This window comes from Phyllobates terribilis, unplaced genomic scaffold, assembly GCF_046119375.1.
Source record: "Phyllobates terribilis strain yellow unplaced genomic scaffold, ASM4611937v1 Scaffold_1__5_contigs__length_1240528914, whole genome shotgun sequence".
NCBI classification, from domain to species: Eukaryota; Metazoa; Chordata; class Amphibia; order Anura; family Dendrobatidae; genus Phyllobates; species Phyllobates terribilis.
Window position 1 is genome coordinate 307,923,044 of NW_027362761.1, and position 25,667 is coordinate 307,948,710.

General features: G+C 48.9%; 1 protein-coding gene across 2 annotated transcripts; it reads right to left on the minus strand.

The window, feature by feature from the left end:
- Positions 1-601: 601 nt before the first annotated feature.
- On the minus strand, positions 602-21,104 carry GUCD1 (guanylyl cyclase domain containing 1). 2 transcript variants are annotated; one of them, XM_073674205.1, is made up of 6 exons: positions 20,750-21,104; positions 10,684-10,768; positions 3,130-3,295; positions 2,887-2,978; positions 2,364-2,605; positions 602-1,867 (listed from the first exon to the last, which is right to left on the minus strand). In XM_073674205.1, the coding sequence occupies exons 1-6, from the start codon at positions 20,862-20,864 to the stop codon at positions 1,776-1,778; spliced, it is 792 nt and encodes a 263-aa protein (XP_073530306.1). In that variant the 5' UTR covers positions 20,865-21,104; the 3' UTR covers positions 602-1,775. The 2 variants fall into 2 exon arrangements, with proteins under 2 accessions (XP_073530306.1, XP_073530297.1); XM_073674196.1 differs by lacking the exon at positions 20,750-21,104 and adding an exon at positions 15,445-15,649.
- Between the last annotated feature and the right edge of the window lie 4,563 nt (positions 21,105-25,667).

The window sequence follows — 25,667 nt, forward strand, 5'->3', positions numbered from 1 at the left end:
AAGTTTGACAATTGCTAAATTTTCACAATTTTCCATTTTTTCACAAATAAATGCAAGTCATATCGAAAAAATTATACCACTATCATGAAAAAATGATCTGAGTCAAGGGGATCCGTTGAAGCGTTCCAGAGTAATTACCTCATAAAGTGACAGTGGTCAGAATTGTAAAAATTGGCCTGGTCATTAACGTGCAAACCACCTTCGGGGTTAAACATGTCAGCAGATCAGCTGTTTAGGGGGAATATCAATATTCTAGATACTATACAAAGAACACAATCTGATTACGCAGAAAAATGTGAATCAGCATTTAGGCCAGGTTCACATCTCATTTTCTTTGCACGTTTAGGACTCTGCTGGGAGCTTCTGTGCGACTCCTCAAAAAAACAAAAGCTAAATCATACAATGCTGGAAAGGAGGCCAAACCAAGTCCAAAATGTCATATTTTCAACTCCGTTTGTCTCAATAAAGTTAGGGGCATGTCCGAATTAGGTTTCATGAGGATTAATTAATGCACCTTACAAAGTGAAGAACAGGTAGATAAACGTGATGTGAACTCTATGTTACAGCCCATCACAATGGAGAAAATAACAACTGGGGAGAAATCTTTAAAATTAAATTTATTTGCTGCTAAATGTATGAATAACTCAAATAAATAAATGAGACAGAAGACATCGCAAGTTAGGCTAGAAACACAGAGCGGCATTATAGTCAGCCTCCAAGTTCATGGGGTATGTAAAGGTGTCAAACTTCCGCAGTCACAGTATAATGGAAAGCGATGTGAATGGTGTACATGCCCGACGTTGGCAGCACATCACATTTAATGCTTTTATAAGTACAAGGTAAATCCATTAGACCAGTGACCTGTTTGGTGAAATGTGTATAAAAGCTTCTTATTGCACTAGTATTGGCTGTATTTAAGGAAGCAGCAAGTAAATGTACTTTATTTCAAACTGTACATTAAGAGTCAGTTCTGGAAATGTACACATCTTGCCCATTTCATACAATCTGGTTGACAATGTCCTCAATTGCAAGAAATAACCCACCACCATTCACTGGACACCTGTAGCTCGGATAAGATCAGTTGAGCCCATTGTGTCAGCCGTTGGAAGCTTATCCAGGGGATACACATTGTGTAGATTGCACATTGCATGGAAAGTGCATACAGATCTGCTCTGATAAGACTAGAAATGTATCATAAAAACCTGAGACCACCATGTGCAATGTCAAGAATTGGGCAAAGTAGTGAGAATTAATGATAACTCAGCAGCTGCCAATCTGATGAAGGAATCTGGGTTTAGTGGATGAGTGGTTTCAATATAAAAACAAAATCCTTACAAATTGGCTACGTGTGGAAGAACTTGCCTGGCCAGCACAGAGCCCTGATGACTATGGCTGACAGAAGGCAAATCTTCACAGCCATGTATGAAAGCCTCAAGGAAAGCATTCCCAGAATGCAATTATAGCGACAACAAGAAGACCAGCTCCATGGTGAAGCCCATGATTTAGAGATGAGAAGTTCTATCTATACTCCCGGATTGTAATGAGGCCAATATCACAAATACCATATTCACTGCATAGCCTAATACACTAGAAATAACTCCCTTTGATAACGGATAGCTCGACAGCATCCTTTCTAGATAGCGGAATAGTTCACCCATCATCCATTTTTTTTTTTACTGCAAACGCTATACAAACAAATGTCTCTAGTGCATAAACTGCAGAAGTTGCTCTGCACAGAAGGAAGTATCAGCTTCTTGTCACCATCCATTCTGGGGTCAGCTGTCCACATAGATAAAGAGGATATCCTCATCTGTACCATAACTGCTACGGGCTTCTTCAAAGTTGGTGATGCTTGTCCGACACAGCCCTAAGATAAAGTATAATTTCAGATATAGTTCCAGGTTAACAGGCACCCACTTAGTTTAAGGAAACATGTCTACAGTTTTCTACTTCCTAACAGGCTGCATAGAATAGCACCAGGCTGCCTCATTACAGTGGGCAATGGTATACTCAGAAACACTATGGCATTTAAGAGAAAACAGTTTGAGAAAGAGCCAGGCACAGGATAACGTGTCCAGGAAAGATAAGTGTCCGCTAAAAGGCCCCCCCCTTTACATTCTCCCTGCCCGGCTAGGCTTGATTGACAGGTCTCTATGTGCGAATAGAGAAAGACCTTACAACCCGGCAGTTGGGTAAAAAAAAGCCAAAGGGGAGCCGCCCAGCAGACACTTCTCCCCGTGCCTGACTCTTTTTGAAACTACATTGTGTTTCACAGTAAAACACTACGGGGTAGCTTGTCACTAGATGTTGCCCATGGTTTGGTCAGCATGAAACTGCCATCAGGCTCCCCTTAAGGTACTCACTGTCTGCATATCCAGGATTATTGTAGAAAAGGCTTCCAGAGGACTTGTTGTAGCCACAAAGCACAATAAAATGGCCCTGATATTCACTGCTTTTGCAGAAGCACTTCTGACCAATAGGAAGAAAACAGCAGTATTTAACGCGGCTAGGACAGAGGTCACACAGGAGCAGGACAGCATTTACCAGTACGATGGCCACATGTCCCTGGGAAAGGTGATCTTGTAGCTCTTGTATTGTGACACTTCTGAAAACATAGGACACATATAAGAACAAATTCTTCAGTATGACAAAGAGGTCAATGCAAACTGCCTGGGGTATACAATGATCGCCAGAGACCCCATGCTGCCAACTATCCTGCTCTCTCCTCACTAATGTATACTTGGTCTGCCTGACATAACCCTGATGGATAAAGATCTCTTCACACTTTACAGAAAGATCAAGCATGTTCTGTGCACAGGAGAGATGGCTGTCATCTGCTGTCATCTGGATGCTCAGGAGATCTCAGAAAAAAAACAAATCATGTACCTTTTTTCCACATTAACACCGTGAGCTTTGGCTTGGGCAAATAATCGATTCACCCGATTTTCCTCGGCATCAAAATGTTTCCTGTAAAAAGACTACAAGAAACCAATTTTTTATTACATTGCATCAAACCTTTGCTTTGTTAAGATGGTCTCACTCGCATACATCATTAATCTTAATCTTTCACTATAGTCAACCCCCAAACATGTAAATAATGTCATAATAAACAAAGCATAAATGTCATACTTGGGTCTTGTATCCTTTGTCTACACCCAAGGTCTGTGTGCAGAACTGGTGCTGTACCCCAAAGTGGTGCATTAGGTAAGCCAGGTCAATAGTCCAAATACTTTTTGTTAGTTGGAGCTCCTGCATTGCATTCTGGAACTCCTCTTCATTCAGGAGATTAAGGTACCTAAAGGAATGGATATAACCAGAGGTAAGGAATAGTGAAGTCCTGCCGTCAGATAAAGATTCATGCCAAATATACAATACCACTCAGCTGTATCTACTAATTCTGTAGACGTAGCTAAAGTGTCACCATGAAAATACAGTCCAATCTGCAGGCAGCATGTTATAGAGCAGAGGGAGCAGAGCAGATATACACACATGGTCAAAATTGTTGGTACTCCTCGTTTAATGAAAGAAAAACCCACAATGGTCACAGAAATAACTTGAATCTGATAAAAGTAAGAAATTAAAAATCTATGGAAATGAACAAATGAAAGTCAGACATTGCTCTTATTTATTATTACTTTTGTCAGATTCAAGTTATTTCTGTGACCATTGTGGGTTTTTCTTTCATCAAACGAGGGGTACCAACAATTTTCACCACATGTGAAATTATATATATTTATTTTTTTTTTTTTGCGGGAAAAGATTCGGTATAACCCTTGTTTTAATCATTGAAATCTCTGGTCTTTCTGGAATTTTAAATTCAGTGGGTAGTCCTATCAGTGACTGACAGTTACCTCTGTATGCACACTTATACCTGGAAGGCTGTCAGTCACTGATAGGACCACCCACGGGACTGAAAATCCCAGAAAGAGAAGAGGATTAAATGAATAAAACACAGGTTATACTGAATCTTTTCCCACAAAACTAGATATAAATCTGCTCCACTCCTCCTGCTCTATAACATGAGGCCTGCAGATTGGACTACATTTTCATGGGACGAGTTCCCTTTAATTTGTGGTTAACAATTTAGATTTTCCGCTTTGTTTCATTTATAGCCTGACCACTAAACAGAATAAATAGGAACGGTTATCAGCAGAAAACAACTATAAATGTAGGTGCCAGAAGCATTTTTCTAGGCACATTAGCTGCTCTAGATATAGCTGCAAAATGAATAACAGGATACATACGTGTACATCACAATGCAAGTGTTGGTGTATTGCGCCTGGATTGTTGGGAGAAGTTGCTCTTGGAGGATCACTGCCATGAAAAAATAGAATTAGACTTACCGGTAATTCGGTTTCTAATAACCCACCACGACAGCACACAGGAGGAAGTAACCCCACCCTAATAGGGACAGGAAAGACGAAGAGGTTTAGATAGCCCCTCCCACATCTTCCCTCCAGTGTTATTACAAAGGACCACAAGAGTATAGATGCTTCAAATTAATTTTTATTTCTACTGATCAAGCTGTCGTAGAAACAATAAGCGAGGGGGAGGGAATTACCCGTGCTGTTGTGGTGGGTTATTAGAAACCGAATTACCGGTAAGTCTAATTCTATTTTCTCTAATAACTCCCACGACAGCACACAGGCGGTATACTAGGAAGGGACAATAGCCTGAAGGACCTTCCTTCCGAAGGCTAAATCTCCAACAGACATTAGGTCTAGTCTGTAGTGTTTGGAGAAAGTATGAATTGAGGACCATGTGGCAGCTCTGCAAATCTGTTTGATGGATGCGCTGGCTTTTTCAGCCCAGGAGACAGATATCGCCCTTGTAGAATGGGCCTTGAGCTTTGCTGGAGGAGGTAGATCCTGGATCTGGTAAGCCTCCGTAATTGCCCTCTTAATCCAGTTGACTATTGTGGATTTTGCTGCCTTCTTTTCTTTGTCTGGACCTTGTGTATGGACATATAGGTTCTTGTCTTTCCTTCCTTCGGTTTCCTGAAGATAGTGCAGTACTATTCTCCGAACATCCAGAGTGTGGAATTCCATTTCTTTGTCTTTTGGGTTGTCACAAAAAGATGGAAGGATTATCTCCCGAGATCTGTGGAAATTTGAGACCACCTTAGGTAGAAATGAAGGGTCAAGTTGGAAAATTAGACGATCTTCCAGGATTCTCAGGTAGGGTTCGTTGATCGAAAGGGCCTGTAGTTCACACACTCTTCTGGCTGTAGTTACTGTCACCAGGAAAGCAGTTTTCCAGGTCAGCCTGTCCAGTCTTATGGTTGAAAAGGGCTCAAAGGGTGGAAGGGTTAACCCTTTCAGAACATTGTTAAGGTCCCAGGGGGGAACCAGGTCTGTTACTCTAGGGTGGATACGGGTGGCTGCTGTCATAAATCTTCTCACCCACTGATGTTCAGCTAGTCTTTGATCGAAGTAAGAACTTAACGCCGCTACCTGGACCTTAAGAGTACTAGGTCTGAGACCTTTGTCCAGTCCTTCTTGTAAAAAGTCTAGAATCTGAGCCACATCAGCCCTATGAGGGTCTGGGCGAGTGGGTGCACACCACCTTAAGAAGGTTTTCCAGATCTTATGGTAAATGGTGTTCGTTACAGGTTTCCTGCTGTTCTGGAGAGTTTTGATGGCTTTCTCTGAGAGGCCTCTTGTCTTTAATATCAGGAATTCAGAAGCCAGGCAGTTAGGTGTAGTCTCTCGGGATCCGGATGGTGAATAAGTCCCTGGAGAAGGAGCTCCTTGATGGGAGGAAGGATTAGAGGGCTCTCCACACTCAGACTGGTTAACGTTCCGAACCAACTCCTTTTTGGCCAGCGAGGGGCCACTAGGATTACTCTGGTCCCTTCGGTCACGTTTTTGAAAGGATAGGTAGTGGGGGAAGGCATAAGCTAGTTTGAACTCCCATTTGTAAGCGAATGCGTCCACGCCCAGGCAAGGGGCGCTTGGATCCAGGGAGAAATAATGAGGTACTTTCGCGTTCTGGTGTCCGGCGAAGAGATCTACCTCTGGATAGCCCCATCTCTCGACTAACATCTGGAAGACGTCTGGATTTAGGCTCCACTCTCCTGGATGAATCTTTGTTCTGCTTAAGTAGTCGGCCTGGATATTGACTGAACCTTTGATATGAAGAGCCGACAAGGATAGAAGATGTTCTTTGGCCCAGGAGAATATTGTTGCTGAGATTGCTTTTAAGCTTTCGTATCTTGTGCCCCCTTGATGACGAAGGTTGGCTACTGTGGTGATATTGTCTGAAAATATCTGAATGTGAGATTTCTGGACCATAGGCTCTGCTGCTCTGATGACTTCCTCTATGGCCTTTAGTTCTCTGAAATTCGATGAGCTCACCTCTTTGGTCCATATACCCTGGAATAGCTCTTGGGAGACCATGGCTCCCCATCCCTATTCGCTGGCATCCACCTTTATGGTTACCAGCGGATTCTGGATCCATGGTACTCCTCTGTTCAGATTTTTTCCGTTCAGCCACCAGAATAGAAAAGTCCTTACTCGTGGTGGTATAGGGATTCTCCTGTTCAGAGACCGTGGAGATCCGTCCCAATTCGTAAGGATGTGGGTCTGTAATGTTCGGGTGTGCGTCTGAGCCCAGGCCACCATCTGAATACAGGAAGTCATGGACCCGAGGACCGACATGGCGTCTCTTAATGATACTGATCTTCTGCTCCTTAGGACATTGATTTTTGCTTTTATCATGACCTGTTTTTGTTTGGGCAGGAATGACATCTGGCTGTGGGAATCCAATAGTACTCCTAGAAATGTTTTTGTCATGGAGGGAACCATCTCTGATTTTTCCTGGTTCACTAACCAGCCCAGAGACTATAGGATCTGAGTGGTCAACTGTAGATGTTCTCGGAGTACTGGTACTGAGGGCCCGATTAATAACAGGTCGTCGAGGTATGGTACTATTAAAATGTTCTGACCCCTGATGTAAGCCATGACTTTTGTAAATATTCGCAGGGCTGATGAAATTCCAAATGGGAGAACACTGAATTGATGGTGGACTATTTGACCCCTTGAGCCATTACGAATCTTAGGAACCTCCTGTGAAGTGGATGTATGGGGATGTGGTAATATGCATCCTGGAGGTCGATTGTGGCCATGACATGGTCCTGTCCCATCAGAGGGACAGTCGACCTGATGGATTCCATCTTGAATCGTTGGTAGTGGATATACGGATTCAGTGGCCTTAGATTGATTATAACTCTGTGTGAGCCATTTGGATTTTTTATTAGGAAGAGCCTGGAATAATGTCCTGTGCCTATCTCCCTTGTAGGAACCAGGGATATCACCCCATAGGACAATAGGTCTGTAAGACCGGATATCAGGGTGGCCTGACGACTGACAGGAGAGCAGTGTTAACCTTATCTTCTCTGGAGGATAGGAGGAGAAATTTATTTTTACTGCGAACTCGACAACCCTCAGGACCCATGGGTCTGAGCAGATTTCTTTCCACTGACGGAGAAAATTCGAGATGCGACCCCCGACTGTCCTGATGTCATGGTCTGTTCTGACGTTGGTTTTTGGGAGAGAAAAAGATTTTTGCCTCCTCTACCTTTTGGGTAGCTCCATCGTCCTGTTTTGCCTTTACCCCTATATTGAGGGGTCTGCTCTTGGGAGGGACGAAAAGGCCTCTTCCTCACATTTCTAGGTTCCGGGAGGGCCTTCTTCTTGTCTGAGGCCTTCTCTAGAAGATCATCTAGGGCTGGCCCGAGCATGTATTTCCCCTTAAAGGGGATGGAACACAATTTCATTTTTGATGCCACGTCGCCGTTCCAGGATTTCAACCATAGGGCCCTTTTTACAGAGTTTGATAGCCCAGATGCTCTTGCCGTCACTCTCACGGATTCTGCAGAGGCATCTGCTAAAAACCCCGTAGCCTTCTGTAGAATTGGTAGGGATGCCAAGATGTCTTCTCTGGGGGTGCCTGAAACTAGGTGTTCCTCCAGTAGATCTAGCCAACGAGCCATTGATTGAGCTACGCCCGTAGAGACTGCGTTGGTGCTTAATAGTGTTGCCGAGGTCTCCCAGGATTTCCTGAGTAGTCCCTCCATTTTGCATTCCAAGGGGTCTTTTAATTGAGAAGAATCTTCAAAGGGCAGTGTGGTTTTCTTTGCGGTGCAATTTGGATATTCACTCTTGGGAATTCAGACCACCATTCTGCCGTCTCATTGTCCACAGGAAATCTATCCCTTAACTCTGTAGGGGTATTCAATCTCTTTTCTGGAAATTCCCACTCCTCTAAGACTAAGTCCCTAATACTCTGGTGTACAGGGAACACCAATTTTTTTCTGGAAAGTAGCCTCCCAAACATCTGATCCTGTAATGTTTGGGTCACTTTTTCTTCCTCGACCTCCATAGTTCTCCTTACTGCCTTGAGGAGTTCCAAACTATCTGCTGGAAAATAATATCTCTCTCGGTGGGAGTTATCAGGGGTTGGACTTAGTTCACCTTCCTCTGGAATATCTTCCAAGATATATATCTCCTCTTGAGAGTCTTCCTCCCCTCCCTCTGGCGGGCTAATCTTCCTCTTTTTGGCTGCTGAGGGAGTAGATGTAGAACCCTAACTAGGTGAGGGCATAGGGAGAGTCACCAAGGCTAAGGAGGATTTGAACTCCTGGCGTACAATCCCCTTTATCTCCTCCATTAAGGAAGGTTGTTCCTACCTGATAATCTTCTCCGTACAGTCCTTGCATAGGGGCTTTCTATGGGAGAACGATAGTTTTTTTAGTACAGATGGGACATATGCGTGACGGTTTAACTTTTTCTCCGGATGCAGGTTCCTTGTCCCCCTACAAGAGAGGGGTGAAGGGGAGGGGAGCTATAATCACTATTTCCTGCATCTGGGAGATGGACTACCAGTGCCATACTTACTGGGACCGGAGAGGCGCTGGGCTCTACAGATGCAGAGCGAGAAGCTTCAACAGACATGGTTTTGTCCTACCTGTAGATGTCTTCCTGTCCAGGGCTCCTTTTATGGGCGACCGGACCAGCGCCTCCCTCTGTTTAGAGGGTTCCTTCCCCTGTGTCCAGGTGAAGAATTCTGATCACCGGCGGCATTCCGCTCTTCTTCCCCCATAGTTTTTTGATGCGGTTCACAGTGGAACGCAACTGCCGGAAGTGATGTCATCATCCACCGCCTGGCGTCCGAAGTCACTTCCGGCGCCGCGGCGTGCGCTCCACATCCGGGAGCCGGCATCGCCCGCGCATCCAGAGGGTGAGAGGAGGAGGAGATGGACCGGAGAGCTCAGAGGCCTCCGGTCAGTAGATCCTGCAGACCTTGCCCGAGAGCCCGGACTGCAGGATGGGGTCCCGAATCCGGAGGAGAAGGGAGCAGCGCCCTGAGGAGGAGAAGGGAGCAGCGCCCTGAGGAGGAGAGGTAAAAACCGCTTGATCCTCCGCTGCCCGGCTAGTAGCTTTCCCCCAGTGCCTGTCGCCGGCCCAGCACACCGGGGATGACCTCCTCATCCCTGATAGGGACAGGAAATAACACTGGAGGGAGGATGGGGGAGGGGCTATTTAAACCTCTTCGTATTTCCTGTCCCTATTAGGGTGGGGTTACATCCTTCTGTGTGCTGTCGTGGGGGGTTATTAGAGAAAATAATCTTATCTAAACCTCCAAGAGCAACTTCTCCCAACAATCCAGGCACAATACACCAACACTTGCATTGTGATGTACACGTATGCATCCTGTTGTTCATTTTGCAGCTATATCTAGAGCCGCTAATGTGCCTAGAAAAATGCTACATTATGGAGAGTGGGAAATTGCACAAAGGGGCAGCGTGGAGGAGGAAATTGCACAAAGGGGCAGCGTGGAGGGGGATATTTTAGAAAGGGGCAGAGTGGAGGGGATATTGTAGAAAGGGGTAGTGTGGAGGGGATATTGTAGAAAGGGGCAGTGTGGAGGGGATATTGTAGAAAGGGGCAGTGTGTATGCCTGTATGGCCCGAGGTCTGATGATGGCTGGTAACAACTCCCAGCATCTCCTTACCATTGTTAAGGACACACTGTGAACTGTAAGTTCATGCAATACAATTATACATGGGGCTGGCCTGACATTACATTTAATCACTGAACTATGTTTGGCGCTGCAGTCACAGGCTGACGTGCCTCTGGCGCTGCAGTCAAGGGCTGATGGGGTCCTGACCTTATACACATGTAGAAATCAATAAGGTGCTTCGTGACTATTTTAAAAATTAATTTCACATCTCTAAAGCTTGGAGAATTTTTATGAGGAGGATTTGGTGGGTTTCTGCCCCAAAAACTCAATTTAAGTTAGTGTGGGTTCACATTGATATTTTTTTTTTTTTTTTTTTTTTGAGCTGAGACTGAGCAGAAACTCCCCAAATCCTCCTCAAATACTTAAAACTTGGTTATGTATTCATGCAAGTAGCCCTTACAAAAAAATTTCTGGCCCTTGGGATTGGTTCAGTATGGCAATGTGGCCCTTGGACCAAAAAGCTTTGCACCCCTGCATTATATGGTAAAATGAATAGTGTCATTCAAACCTACACCTAATTCTTCAAAAATAAAACAATCCTTCATACAGCTACAGAAAACAAAAATGAATTAAGTAATAGCTCTTGAACATACATTCTCCAGCATCCTCCATATATGCCAATGTAATATCAGTCCGAAGAACCCAAAGAGAACTACTTACTGCAAAACCATTCGGGCACATGCCAAACCACAGTCCCAGTGGTAAGACTGCTGGATGAGAGGTACTTTCAACTGGACATGATCACCTAAAATATGACAGATGAAAAAAAAACAATAAAAAAAACAAAGAACCTAACAAAACTTCTATTTGTCTAGGATATCAAACTAGCCAAGGAAATTATAAAAAAATAACACGTGGTGGCATGGCTCGTATTGCTGCTCCCTCATGATACTTCTATTATAAATGTCACCAGGAGTCACATTAAAATATCTTATTTACTAGTCTCCATGATGACAGAGGGAGAGAGTCTGCAGGTAGACAAAACAGTCAGATATTGAGCAATAAACCATCCTCACTCATTACAGGAGATTTACTGATGCAATTTCACTAGTCTGAAAAGGGAGCCCATTAAACCGAGCGCCAACTGTCTGGATGACGCTGATGGTTTTACTGACACAAGCAACAATTCATGTATGTAAATGTGGTGGTGTTTTGAGAAGTACCAAGTACAACTGATATACAAGAGTTTCCAGGGACTTTTTAAACAGAAAGTGGCTCCTAAGGAGATAATTCAGCTGAGACAAGTCCTCACTTCTGCACTGAATAGGTTACAACTAGGTGATTACTTACATAGCTACATCACATCTCAGCTTGGGAAATAGATGGGTAAATCAATACCATAAACAATAGCAGGCACAACCTGTGTCATTCAGTAGTGTTCTACACAACTTCTGAAAGTCTGCCAAAATCCCAAAAGTGATGCTGGTCACAGCTCTGGGAAAACCAGCATCAAGGACCAGAAGAGAGTAGAGATGCCATGAGACAGTCAGACAGACAGTCCTACACGTCGGGGGAAGTCAGTGGAGGATGGGGCCGGCCATACACACGTCGGGGGAAGTCAGTGGAGGATGGGGCCGGCCATACACACGTCGGGGGAAGTCAGTGGAGGATGGGGCCGGCCATACACACGTCGGGGGAAGTCAGTGGAGGATGAGGCCGGCCAAACACACGTCGGGGGAAGTCAGTGGAGGATGGGGCGCATATACACTGGGGCAGTCAGTGGAGGGTGGGGAGCATATACACTGGGGCAGTCAGTGGAGGGCATATACAGTACAGACCAAAAGTTTGGACACACCTCATTTAAAGATTTTTCTGTATTTTCATGGCTATGAAAATTGTACATTCACACTGAAGGCATCAAAACTATGAATTAACACATGTGGAATTATATACTAACAAAAAAGTGTGAAACAACTGAAAATATGTCTTATATTCTAGGCTCTTCAAAGTAGCCACCTTTTGCTTTGATGACTGCTTTGCACACTCTTGGCATTCTCTTGATGAGCTTCAAGAGGTAGCCACTGGAAATGGTCTTCCAACAATCTTGAAGGAGTTCCCAGAGATGCTTAGCACTTGTTGGCCCTTTTGCCTTCACTCTGCGGTCCAGCTCACCCCAAACCATCTCGATTGGGTTCAGGTCTGGTGACTGTGGAGGCCAGGTCATCTGGTGTAGCACCCCATCACTCTCCCTCTTGGTCAAATAGCCCTTACAAAGCCTGGAGGTGTGTTTGGGGTCATTGTACTGCTGAAAAGTAAATGATGGTCCAACTAAACGCAAACCGGATGGAATAGCATGCCGCTGCAAGATGCTGTGGTAGCCATGCTGGTTCAGTATGCCTTCAATTTTGAATAAATCCCCAACAGTGTCACCAGCAAAGCACCCCCACACCATCACACCTCCTCCTCCATGCTTCACGGTGGGAACCAGGCATGTAAAGTCCATCCGTTCACCTTTTCTGCGTCGCACAAAGACACGGTTGGTTGGAACCAAAGATCTCAAATTTGGACTCATCAGACCAAAACACAGATTTCCACTGGTCTAATGTCCATTCCTTGTGTTCTTTAGCCCAAACAAGTCTCTTCTGCTTGTTGCCTGTCCTTAGCAGTGGTTTCCTAGCAGCTATTTTACCATGAAGGCCTGCTGCACAAAGTCTCTTAACAGTTGTTGTAGAGATGTGTCTGCTGCTAGAACTCTGTGTGGCATTGACCTGGTCTCTAATCTGCGCTGCTGTTAACCTGCGATTTCTGAGGTTGGTGACTCGGATAAACTTATCCTCAGAAGCAGAGGTGACTTCCTTTCCTGGGGCGGTCCTCATGTGAGCCAGTTTCTTTGTAGCGCTTGATGGTTTTTGCAACTACACTTGGGGACACTTTCAAAGTCTGCCCAATTTTTCGGACTGACCGACCTTCATTTTTTAAAGTAATGATGGCCACTCGTTTTTCTTTACTTAGCTGCTTTTTTCTTGCCATAATACAAATTCTAACAGTCTATTCAGTAGGACTATCAGCTGTGTATCCACCAGACTTCTGCACAACACAACTGATGGTCCCAACCCCATTTATAAGGCAAGAAATCCCACTTATTAAACCTGACAGGGCACACCTGTGAAGTGAAAACCATTTCCGGTGACTACCTCTTGAAGCTCATCAAGAGAATGCCAAGAGTGTGCAAAGCAGTAATCAAAGCAAAAGGTGGTTACTTTGAAGAACCTATAATATAAGACATATTTTCAGTTGTTTCACACTTTTTTGTTAAGTATATAATTCCACATGTGTTAATTCATAGTTTTGATGCCTTCAGTGTGAATGTACAATTTTCAAAGTCATGAAAATACAGAAAAATCTTTAAATGAGGTGTGTCCAAACTTTTGGTCTGTCCTGTACATTGGGGCAGTCAGTGGAGGGGGGGGGCATATGCACTGGGGCAGTCAGTGGAGGGGGCATATACACTGGGGCAGTCAGTGGAGGGGGCATATACACTGGGGCAGTCAGTGGAGGGGGCATATACACTGGGGCAGTCAGTGGAGGGGGGCATATACACTGGGGCAGTCGGTGGAGGGGGGCATATACACTGGGGCAGTCAGTGGAGGGGGGCATATACACTGGGGCAGTCAGTGGAGGGGGGCATATACACTGGGGCAGTCAGTGGAGGGGGGCATATACACTGGGGCAGTCAGTGGAGGGGGGAGGGGGGCATATACACTGGGGCAGTCAGTGGAGGGTGGAGGTGGGGCATATACACTGGGGCAGTCAGTGGAGGGGGGCATATACACTGGGGCAGTCAGTGGAGGGGGGCATATACACTGGGGCAGTCAGTGGAGGGGGGCATATACACTGGGGCAGTCAGTGGAGGGGGGCATATACACTGGGGCAGTCAGTGGAGGGGGGCATATACACTGGGGCAGTCAGTGGAGGGGGGCATATACACTGGGGCAGTCAGTGGAGGGGGGCATATACACTGGGGCAGTCAGTGGAGGGTGGGGGGGAGCATATACACTGGGGCAGTCAGTGGAGGGTGGGGGGGCATATACACTGGGGCAGTCAGTGGAGGGTGGGGGGGCATATACACTGGGGCAGTCAGTGGAGGGTGGGGGGGGGCATATACACTGGGGCAGTCAGTGGAGGGTGGGGGGGGGGCGTATACACTGGGGCAGTCAGTGGAGGGTGGGGGGGGGGCGTATACACTGGGGCAGTCAGTGGAGGGTGGGGGGGGGGCGTATACACTGGGGCAGTCAGTGGAGGGTGGGGGGGGGGCGTATACACTGGGGCAGTCAGTGGAGGGTGGGGGGGGCGTATACACTGGGGCAGTCAGTGGAGGGTGGAGGGGGGCGTATACACTGGGGCAGTCAGTGGAGGGTGGAGGGGGGCGTATACACTGGGGCAGTCAGTGGAGGGTGGAGGGGGGCATATACACTGGGGCAGTCAGTGGAGGGTGGAGGGGGGCATATACACTGGGGCAGTCAGTGGAGGGTGGAGGGGGGCATATACACTGGGGCAGTCAGTGGAGGGTGGGGGGGGGGCATATACACTGGGGCAGTCAGTGGGGGGGGGGGCATATACACTGGGGCAGTCAGTGGAGGGTGGGGGGGGGGCATATACACTGGGGCAGTCAGTGGAGGGTGGGGGGGGGCAGTCAGTGGAGGGTGGGGGGGGGCATATACACTGGGGCAGTCAGTGGAGGGTGGGGGGGGGCATATACACTGGGGCAGTCAGTGGAGGGTGGGGGGGGCATATACACTGGGGCAGTCAGTGGAGGGGAGCATATACACTGGGGCAGTCAGTGGAGGGGAGCATATACACTGGGGCAGTCAGTGGAGGGGAGCATATACACTGGGGCAGTCAGTGGAGGGGAGCATATACACTGGGGCAGTCAGTGGAGGGGAGCATATACACTGGGGCAGTCAGTGGAGGGTGGGGGAGCATATACACTGGGGCAGTCAGTGGAGGGTGGGGGAGCATATACACTGGGGCAGTCAGTGGAGGGTGGGGGGGGCATATACACTGGGGCAGTCAGTGGAGGGTGGGGGGGGGGCATATACACTGGGGCAGTCAGTGGAGGGTGGGGGGGAGCATATACACTGGGGCAGTCAGTGGAGGGTGGGGGGGGGGCATATACACTGGGGCAGTCAGTGGAGGGTGGGGGGGGGGCATATACACTGGGGCAGTCAGTGGAGGGTGGGGGGGAGCATATACACTGGGGCAGTCAGTGGAGGGTGGGGGGGGCATATACACTGGGGCAGTCAGTGGAGGGTGGGGGGGGGCATATACACTGGGGCAGTCAGTGGAGGGGCATATACACTGGGGCAGTCAGTGGAGGGGCATATACACTGGGGCAGTCAGTGCTGGTTGGTTTCCTACTAAACAAGTACATTCACTATAGCTACATGGAGACATAACACTCGGGCAGGAGTCATTACTGACGGTTGTCTGTGTGCCTTGTGTCCGGGGACTGCAGCGCGGCTTTGTCGGCTTCTGCACCATTGGTTCCGGGGCTCTTCATGACGATATTAGGATATCCTGGAGGATACAGCTCCCTCATACCGACCTCACAGCCGCCGTGCAACCCGCGTATCCGGGGCGGAACCTACCAGCACAGAGTGAGAGCCGTGTCCTGTGAGACCACGCCCACTGGTACAACGTAATCGCCGGGGCGTGGCTTGACATTCTATAAGAGATCGCTGCCTTTCGTTCCGGCGCTGCTTGTACTATGCGGACCTTGTATTTGTGTATTGCAGTGATGAGCAGAAGTTGTGTGCAGAAGTGATCAGTTGTGGAAACAGAAGGGGTCTATTGATTACTATGCAGTTTGATGGCTGTTTATTAGAACAGAAAAAAAGTTCTGTATTATGAGCGTTTTCTTCCTTTGTAAAAAAAAAAAAAAAAAACTTACCAAAGTACCCCAGAGGGCCCCTATAATAATGGATGGGGCCCTCACCCTTTGTCTGCAGATGATCTTACTCATCACTTTAATTCTGTCAGTTTAGTACAGGATCTGGTTAGCTGCGGCCTGATTGCCGTCCAGGGATTCCATGAACCCCCCTGAAAACTGTGATTCAGATGTTGGCGATGCCATCGGGGGCACATGTGGACCACATGTAATCTGAACAGGGTCTTATAGACGGATCACGCCTGTAATTTTGGCTGTGTGCACAGACGCCTTTTTCAGGCGGGGGAATCTACCTTATTTTTCACTTCAGGAAACTTTTTTTCCTGCATCTTTTTTTAGCAGTTTTTTTCTTTTCCAACGATATTTTGAGTGTTTTTCCCTTATTTTTGGGGTCGCCTTTTACTGATATTTTCCATACATTTTTTTTATCTCCATTGAACAATGATAAAACTGCTTGCTGTTTTTCAAGCATGAACACTAAAGACGCCCAGGTGTCTATAGAGCCTTCCTATTGACTTGTCTTGGAAGTACAGCACATCTTCAGAGCGGAGGATGCCGGTAGAATGGTCGGGTCATTTCTTTTAACTACTTGGCATCTTTGGAAGCCTGAAGCAGATTGAACGAGGCTCAAAAGACTGAAGATGGGAGCAGAAGGCCATTTTTACACGCATAAGTGCATTCTGCTGAGTATTTAGCACTTTTTTAATGTGTTTTTTTGGCCCCGAATCCTCCTGAAAAAGACACCATGTGCGCATACTCTTACATGGTATTTTTCTGAAAGTGTCGGATGTAAGATGTGACGGACACTTTAAGAAAAATGCCTAAATGGATTCATTTGAACTCTGTCTCATAGTAGAGCCATTGGGGTTCCATCTAAATTCCATTTTAATGGGGATTCAGACAGGTTCCTGAAAGTAATTCAGAAACACAGTGTGAACAGAGCCTAAGAGTTTATCATTGGAAATTATTAAAGAGGAACTCCTGGGTATATTTTTTTATTAGTTATGTGTAAGTGCATGTAATGTAATATGAGCTTATTAATACACTCACCTACCACAGCTCTCTCTGGGATCCAGCGCCGTTTCGCTTCTTCATGATGTCACAGCAGTTGCAACTAGCCGGCTCACTCTCTGCTCTGTGTGTGAGCCGGGAGTCTCTTTTACAATGAAAGCTTATCAAGCCTTATTCTGAAGCTCCATAGGCTAACATTGTAAAAGTCAGTGCCGGGTGACGCTGAGTCTGTAGACTTGTGATGCCACTGAGAAGAAGAGAAGAACGGCACTGGATCCCGGAGGGAGCTGCGGTAGGTGAATATATTAATAGACTCACACTTCATTAGAGGCACATACAGGGCCGTATTTGCCCTTAGGCACTTGTAGGCACGTGCCTAGGGGCGCCGGAATTCGGGGAGGGCGGCGCCTGAGCGTGTTTTTTTTTTTTGTGCTCGTGCCCCGAGCCGGCCGGGTGGCTCCGCCCCCCCCCCCACCCCATGGCCAGATTACCCTCATTATATGTGCGGCGCTGCGGCACATACTGGCAGACAGTGGCGGGGGGTCCCCCGGACCGCTCCCCCAGCAGCAGCGCACGGACGCTGCTTCTTCTCCGGCCGGGCCAGCACTGCAGCAGTTAACTTCCCTGTGCTGGCCCGGCCGTGTCACTGCACCGGAGAGGAGCAGCAGGAGGACTGGAGCCGGGGGATGGGGTGGGTGGGTGTGTGTGTGGGCAGATATCATTGTGTGATGTTTGTTTATATGTATTTTTGTGTTTCAAATGTGTTTATGCGTGCATGTATATATCTGTATATGTTTGTGTGTGCGTGACTGCGTGCGGCCTCCCGCTGTGTATAGATGGCGCCGTGCGGCCTCCCGCTGTGTATAGATGGCTACGTGTGCTCAATATTGAGTCATACAATTAATGTAAGGCTATGTGCCCACGATGCAGAAATGCTCCGGATTGTTTCTGCATCTCCCTGGCAGAAAAAACGCATGCGGATTGTACATGTGTTTTTCCTTCCAGGGACATGCAGATGTGAAGCGTTCTTCACATGCATTTCTGCATGCGGGTTATCAAGCGCTTTTCCAAGCGATTTTAGAATCACTTGGAAAGTGCTTGACAACTTGGTCACACTATACAGTATAAATCCATGCAACCGACATGGATTTATATAGTGTGACCGTAAAAGAATGGTAAAAATTAAAAAATAAAAATATAATTACCTTCTGATGGCCTGCCAACGTCAGCGGTCGCGTGACCCGTCACATGACTAAATTACATCACGGCAGGTCCTTTTCAGACCATCGTGAGCTGCCGGCAAGCCAGGACGCACCGGATAAAGACACCGGGGGCATCAGAAGGTAAGTATAATATTTATTTTTTATTTTATTCTTTTTTTTTTTTTACAGGTACTATGGTACCTGGATCTGGAGGAGAGTCTCCTCTTCTCCAAACCCGGGTACCATCCGCACATTGAAACACATGGAATCCGCATGTACAGATGCAGTGATGCAGATTACATGCGTTCCAATGCAAGTCAATGGCGGAGAAAACGCAGCGCTTCCGCAAAATAATTGGTAGTGCTGCAGATTTTTCTGCAATGATAATCCGCAGCGGAAATTTCCGCAGCATGTGCACAGCACATGCGGATTATCATTGGGGAACTTGGCAGACCTTCTGCCAAGCGTTTAAGCGTTTCTGCAGCGGAATTGCTTAAAAAACGCATAGTGGGCACACAGCCTAAAAAAAAATTATTATAATTAATATTGTGCCAAATTAATTTCACGTGAACTATCACATGATCTATCACAGGGGATCATGTGACATGTGATACATCAGGTGTGTGTGCAGGGGGGGAGGGGCCGCGCCTTCTAAACTGCCTGGGGCCCTTGCTACTCTTAATCCACCCCTGCCCTCCGGTCACGCCCACCCACCTCACCTCTCTAGTCTGCTCTGCTGCTGCGATCTGGAAAGAAGAGGAGGAGCCCGGGCACTTGAAGTTCCCGTGGAGGCCCGGGCAGCACATTGCTGGCGGCGGCTCATCTCAGCAGGCAGCGCCGGTAATTGTGTCCTGTTGTGATGTGCCATTGCGCCGACACTGCCACCCGGGCCGTGGTGCCGGTGCATGATGCTGGCTGAGGAGCTGCCGCTTCTGCAGTCTGCTCTGCAGCATAATTGATGATGGCGAGCAGCAGGCGGCGAGGTGGGCGGCGGGATCATAGTTTAGGCGCAGACGCGCAGTCAGCAGCTGCCGCCGGTACTGTGTTCTGTGCTGTGCACAGACAGTACAGCCAGCGGGCAGCAGTGCCAGCCTGACAGAGCCCAGACTGCCTGAGTCTCTGACTAGTCTCAGACTCTGAGGACTCTGACTAGTCTGTGACTGTTGTCACTGGTCAGACATGATGGCAGGCAGCAGCAGGGAGGGACACAGTGGGGTCTGAATCCCAGACATGGGCTGCATCAGGCACTGCAGCATTGCATATGGGCCATATGCAATGCTGCAGTGCCTGCTGCAGCCCAGTTCTGTGTGGGCTGCTCCCCCCCCCCCCCCCATATACAATGCTGCAGCCCTGTGGTCTAAGGTGGGCCGCTCCCATCCCCCCCACCCCCATATGCAATGCTGCAGCCCTGTGGTCAGTGTGGGCCGCTCCCATCCCCCCACCCCTATATGCAATGCTGCAGTGCCTGCTGCAGCCCAGTGGTCTGTGTGGGCTGCTCCCATCACCCCACCCCCATATGATATGGGGGTGGGATGACAGTGGCCCCCACACACAGACCTGGGCTGCAGCATTGCATATGGCCCATATGCAATGCTGCAGTGCCTGTTGCAGCCCAGCGGTCTGTGTGGGCCACTCCCATCCCCATATGCAATGCTGCAGTGTCTGCACGTGGGGGGGGGGGGACATGATGGGGGGGGATGAGGGTGGGCGTGACCACTGACAGTGCCTAGGGCAGCAGAAACTCCAAATACGGCCCTGGGCACATATACACACATCCTACATGGGGACCAGATTTGGCCTGCAGGCCAGAGTTTGATGTGTGTTCTAGACTAAAGGACTGGACAAATGTGAGGTGCATGCAAATGAGCCATCACTCACCTCTTGTGAGTTCAGAAACCCTTGGCGCACCTTGGGTGTTCATAGTATCTGACTTCATGGCTTCAAGCACCACTATGTCATCTAGAGAAAGGATGCTTAATAAGAGGTAAATTGCAAAGTAACTTGTTTTATAAGCACTTTGCAATTTTACCCGTTTATGAGAAAACTCCTTTAAGTACAGTTAAGAGGGCAACCAGCTTCCTCCTGCCCGCCTCAATTGACAAGTTTCTCGCTATTTGTGTTTAGGAAGTCTGTGATTGGCCGCTGGATCCGTGGAGGCACCAGAAAGTGAGTATGCCACTGTTTTTTTTAGCTCATCCATGCTTTGTTTTTCCCATATTGGAACAGTTCTAATTTTTTTTTATTCTTTCATCGACATAGTTTTAGATTATTTTTTAGGGGTACATGTAAATCACTGGCTACTATATATATATATATATATATATATATATATATATATATATATATATATACACTCTAAGGCAGCACTTGTCATTATCCTGGCGGGTACTCGCTCGCTGCGTAAATCAACTCACATATGATAAGGTTTCTATTTTTAAACAATGCTCAGCAGTTTATTACACTTCATAAACAGCTTCTTTCCGGGTCCAACTCCGTGACCCGCCGACACACTGATAAAGTCCATGAGCCCAAGTGGCAGACCGGCCCACTCGGCTCTAATTACAGCCTTCCGCAAGGTAATACTAAAACAATGTCCATATAAATGTCCATAACACAAGAGTATTACCTTTGCCGACTTCAGCTGTTATAGTCCTTTTCATACGACACCACTGTGGCTCTACGGCTTCCCACACGTGGTCTCCAGCCGTCACTCCCTGAAGGCTTACTGGCGTATTACACATACCATACCCAGGCTTCACCTTCCAGGACGCTTGTGTGGCACTCCGAGGCTTACTGGCATCCCTCACACAGGAATCCAGGCTTCACCTCCACCGGAGTCCACCAGGCCTCACACGAGCGGTGTTCCCCCCCACACACACAGGGAACAGCCTCGTGCCTGACACACGGTGCCCACACAGGAGCTCCCAACACATAGGAACTCCTACACACCGGAACACACCCACACAGGAACACACAGGGTTTATATATACTGCAGCACACACACACACCCACAGATAGGACCTTCTGTGTGCATAAGGACCTGTGTGATGTCACGGTCATGTGACCAGTCAGTTAAAGGGGAAGGTACATGGTCATTCAAAACACACTGAACCATTAAAGGGATGTCTGCTACTTCACATATTCCCCCCCTCTGTTCAAACTTGTGGGGTTGAACACATAATATACACAAACAGTCTATCTCCCACAGTTCACACTGAGACCATGCCCTTGATCCTTGCGTTGTCCAGCACCTGGAACATTAGTCATTGATATTAGCCCACTCCTTAGGGACCTACCATCTGTCAATGTCATCGACTCCGTCAAGTCACATTTCCGGGTCGTAAACTTGTCAGACTTTCCCCGCTCACAGCGGCTCCCCCGCTCCCAGCGGTCAGTCGTAACCTTGTCAGGTCTCCCCCGCTCCCAGCGGTCAGTCGAAACCCTACCAGGTCTCCCCCGCTCCCAGCGGTCAATACAACAGTGTGACTCTACATAGTTCCGTCCTCTATTGGGTCGATTGTATGGGCCACTCAACACTGAGTCACTGGAGGTCTCACTACCTCCAAACCCACTCCCAGGACATCTTGAAAGGTCCCTAACCTCAGCTGTTCTGATATTTAGGGAGCCCTTTCTCTGTCTGGTCTCACACTTTCTAGACGGCTGCCATCTTCTGCTGCTCAGATGATGCTGTCTATCCACTCGCAGTCTAGCGAGATTCAACTTTTCCACCTCTCGCAGGTAGGTCACTCGGTACTCCACCAGCATGCTCATATCTGCAAGACTTTCTTCCATTCCTACAGCGTAGAACGACACCATGCCGTCTTCATCCGGCATCCAGTCCCGACGATCACGTGGACTGCTTACTTTTACCACACCAGACTTTTTCACCTTCATCTGCATGGCTCGGCCATTTCTCCCAATGAGCTCTCTCACCAGAACACGAGGCACCCGGATGACCTCTTCTCGCAGACTGTGAGCCTTTCTCATCAGCTCCAGTTGTCTAGCGGCTTGCTCCGTCTTCAACCGGAGAAACTGCTTCGTGCGAATACATCGCCAATGTATGTCACTCAGGATCGCCACCCTCTTCACTGTGACTTCAGTCGTGGACAGGACCACCAGCTGTCTAGCCTCTGAGGTCAAGTACACCTTACAGGCTCCCACAGCCTTCTTAAACTCCTCATGCACGAACTCACGGGTGCATTCTTCCCTCAAGTCCTCGGGTACATATACGAGGCACTTGTACCGAGACGTTTCGGTCTCACCAGTGGTTCCCAGACGATCCACCAGCTCAGGTTTCAGGGACAACTGACTTCCAGCTTCTTCACCCTGGATGCTTCCCCTGAGCTGACTCACAGCTACAACTTCACAACTTTTCGTCTTGACCACCTCCACTTCACCTTTATCTTCCAACACCATACTCTTAGCTCTCCTCAGGTCCACCTTCTCATGGTCTAAGGGAGAAAGTGCAACTTGTTTGCCTTTTCCCTCCTCCAAGGAGACCTCGTTCACCACGTGACACTTTGCTAGGCGACCTTTGAGCTCTAAAACTTCTCCTTCCATCTCTGAAGCTCTTCCTGCTTCAACTGCTCTTCCAGCAGCAGAGCTCTCTCAGACCTCTCCGTCTCCAATGCGTCCACTCGGCTCTCAATAGCCAGTCTCTCACGCTTCTCTTGCGTCCACTGGGCTTGTAGCAACTCCTTGAGCTGCTTGATCTCGGCTCCGACATCCACCGAACCCTCCGAGCCCACATCACTCGAGGAGGTATCTGCTTCATACCTCCCATCACCAGCGGTCAACTTCTGGCCCTGGTCTGTGGCTTTTCCGATGGACTCCTCCATCTTCTCTCGCTCAGCTTCCATCTTGCTGACTGTTTCCTTAAGGTACGTCTCCGCCTTCTGGAGAGTATCACAGGACATCTGTAGCTCCTTCACCTGAGCTTCCAGATCTAGGGTCTTTCCTCGGAGATCATCATTCTCCTCACGGATATCTTGCAGAGTGGTCTCAACCACTTGGCGCACTTGCTCTGCACCCGCCTTATCCTCCTCTAGCTTTTCCTTCACCTTGAGGAGATCCTCATAATCTCTCTTACTCTGTTGCAGTTCCCTACTGCGCTCACCACACTCCTTCTTGGAGTCACACAGCTCCTGGTTGAGCTGTTTGCGCAGTCGTTCTAGGATTTGCTCACGTCCAGAAACACCATCCTGCCGCGCCTCCTTCTCAAGCTTCAACTGCAAAACCTCTTCCTTGATTTTGCGGCGGTCCTCCTTAATTGCGTGGAACATCTCCTTCCACTGGACAACTTCCTCGTTGCTTCCTGTAACATACCTGGCGGCGTCCTTGCATAGTGGTCCATCTCCCACTGTGCAAGAGCGCGCACTTGATCTCCAGTCCAGAATGTCTCTCTGGCTTCCCTCCATGCTGTCTGTTTGTGTCTGTTTCTGCTGCTTAAGGGCGGCGCCCGATCACTTCCTGCTTTTTGTACCTGCTGTGGGTCACACCTCTTGTGCGTCCTCAGCCTATTGCTGTCTGTCACCTGGTATATAGCTCAGCTGCGCCCATCTATCCCTGCCTGAGCATAGTGTTTCTTTCAGTGTGTGCTTGCACTCTGAAGGTGCCAGGTCCCGTTCTGTGTTCTCTTGTCTGCCTTTCCTGGAGGCTGTATTTCCAGGCCTGTCTGAACACGCTCCTAGCCTGTTCCTCCTGCCTTCTAGGGGCCGATTACCTAGACCTGTTCCTGTATCTTGTCTGACCTGTCTGAACTCGCTCCTAGCCTGTTCCTCTCGCCTTCTAGGGGCTGATTACCTAGACCCGCTCCTGTATCTTGTCTGTCCTGTCTGAACACGCTCCTTGCCTGTTCGTCCTGCCTCTCTGGGGGCCGTATTCCCAGACCCGCTCCTGTATCCTGCTGCAGTGTCGGTCTCCTCCGTACACTCAGTTCCAGTCTGAACTCTCTCCTATCCTTTACCTGTTTTGCCTCTATGTCCGTTCCCTTCCTTTTTCTGCAGAGTCTGAACTCGTACCTAACTCCTGCTTGTTGTCTCTGTACTCCCGTTTGTGAGTTTGTGGTCCACTCGCTACTTCACTGCAAGTACCCTGTGGGTATCTGGCTCTGCCTTTCCCTTCCTGTCTGTTCCGTGTGAACAGAGCCCTGTCCCCCCTACTCAGCCTAGCCTGCTCTGACTCCTTTGCTCACCGCTCCGGCGGTTCTAGCCTGCTCTGACTCCTTTGCTCACCGCTCCGGCGGTTCTAGCCTGCTCTGACTCCTTTGCTCACCGCTCCGGCGGTTCTAGCCTGCTCTGACTCCTTTGCTCACCGCTCCGGCGGTTCTAGCCTGCTCTGACTCCTTTGCTCACCGCTCCGGCGGTTCTAGCCTGCTCTGACTCCTTTGCTCACCGCTCCGGCGGTTCTAGTCTGCTCTGACTCCTTTGCTTACCGCTCCGGCGGTTCTAGCCTGCTCTGACTCCTTGCTCACTGCTCCGGCGGTTCTAGCCTGCTCTGACTCCTTGCTCACTGCTCCGGCAGTCCTGTCCTGCCCTGCTTCTGCCCGCTGCTCCGGCAGTCCTGTCCTGCCCTGCTTCTGCCCGCTGCTCCGGCAGTCCTGTCCTGCCCTGCTTCTGCCCGCTGCTCCGGCAGTCCTGTCCTGCCCTGCTTCTGCCCGCTGCTCCGGCAGTCCTGTCCTGCCCTGCTTCTGCCCGCTGCTCCGGCAGTCCTGTCCTGCCCTGCTTGTGCTCGCTGCTCCTGCAGCCCTGTCCTGCTCTGTTCTTGCCCACCGCTTCGGGCGTTCCCTCTCTGCTGTGGTTGTCTACCGCATCTGCGGTTCTGTGACCCAGTCTGTACTGGGTCTTAACCTTTCTGTGCTCCAGCCCGTCCTTTCGGCCAGTACCTCCCTGCCTGCATACTCGCCTGTATCCACCCATCTGCATACCTGCCGTGTTTGCTTATATCCACCAGTCTGTGCCAGCCTAACCTGCCTGTTCCTGAGTCCCAGTGTGTACTGGGTCCTATCCCGCCTGTGTTCCTACCTGCTAGTGCCTCCCTGTCTGCACTCTAGCTGTGCTTGCCTGTACCCCTCTACCTGTATTGTTCCTGAGTCCCAGTGTGTACTGGGTCCTATCCCGCCTGTGTTCCTACCTGCTAGTGCCTCCCTGTCTGCACTTTAGCTGCGCTTGCCTTTACCCGCCTGCCTGCATACCAGTCGTGCCTGCCTATACCCTCCAGTCTGTGCGCCAGCCTAACCAGCCTGATCCAGTAATCCCTGTGTGGGTCAACCCCCGTGTCCGGAGTTTGACCTGGAGTAGCACCTGGTCCCTCTGCCCGGTTTCTCCCTGGTGCACTGGCGTCGTATGCCGTCGTGCCATCTTGGTCGGATCGGCCAGATACTTAGTCACGCCCCTCCAGGCACTCTCCGGTTCATGGTCCAGTGGAATCACTACAATCACACGCACACGCCGCTCAGCCCGGGCGTGTGCATAACAGCATGCTCAGGCCATGGTTCCCGTTGAGCCCCACGGCCTTCGCTCTCTGAGAAGTTTTCCAGCGAATAC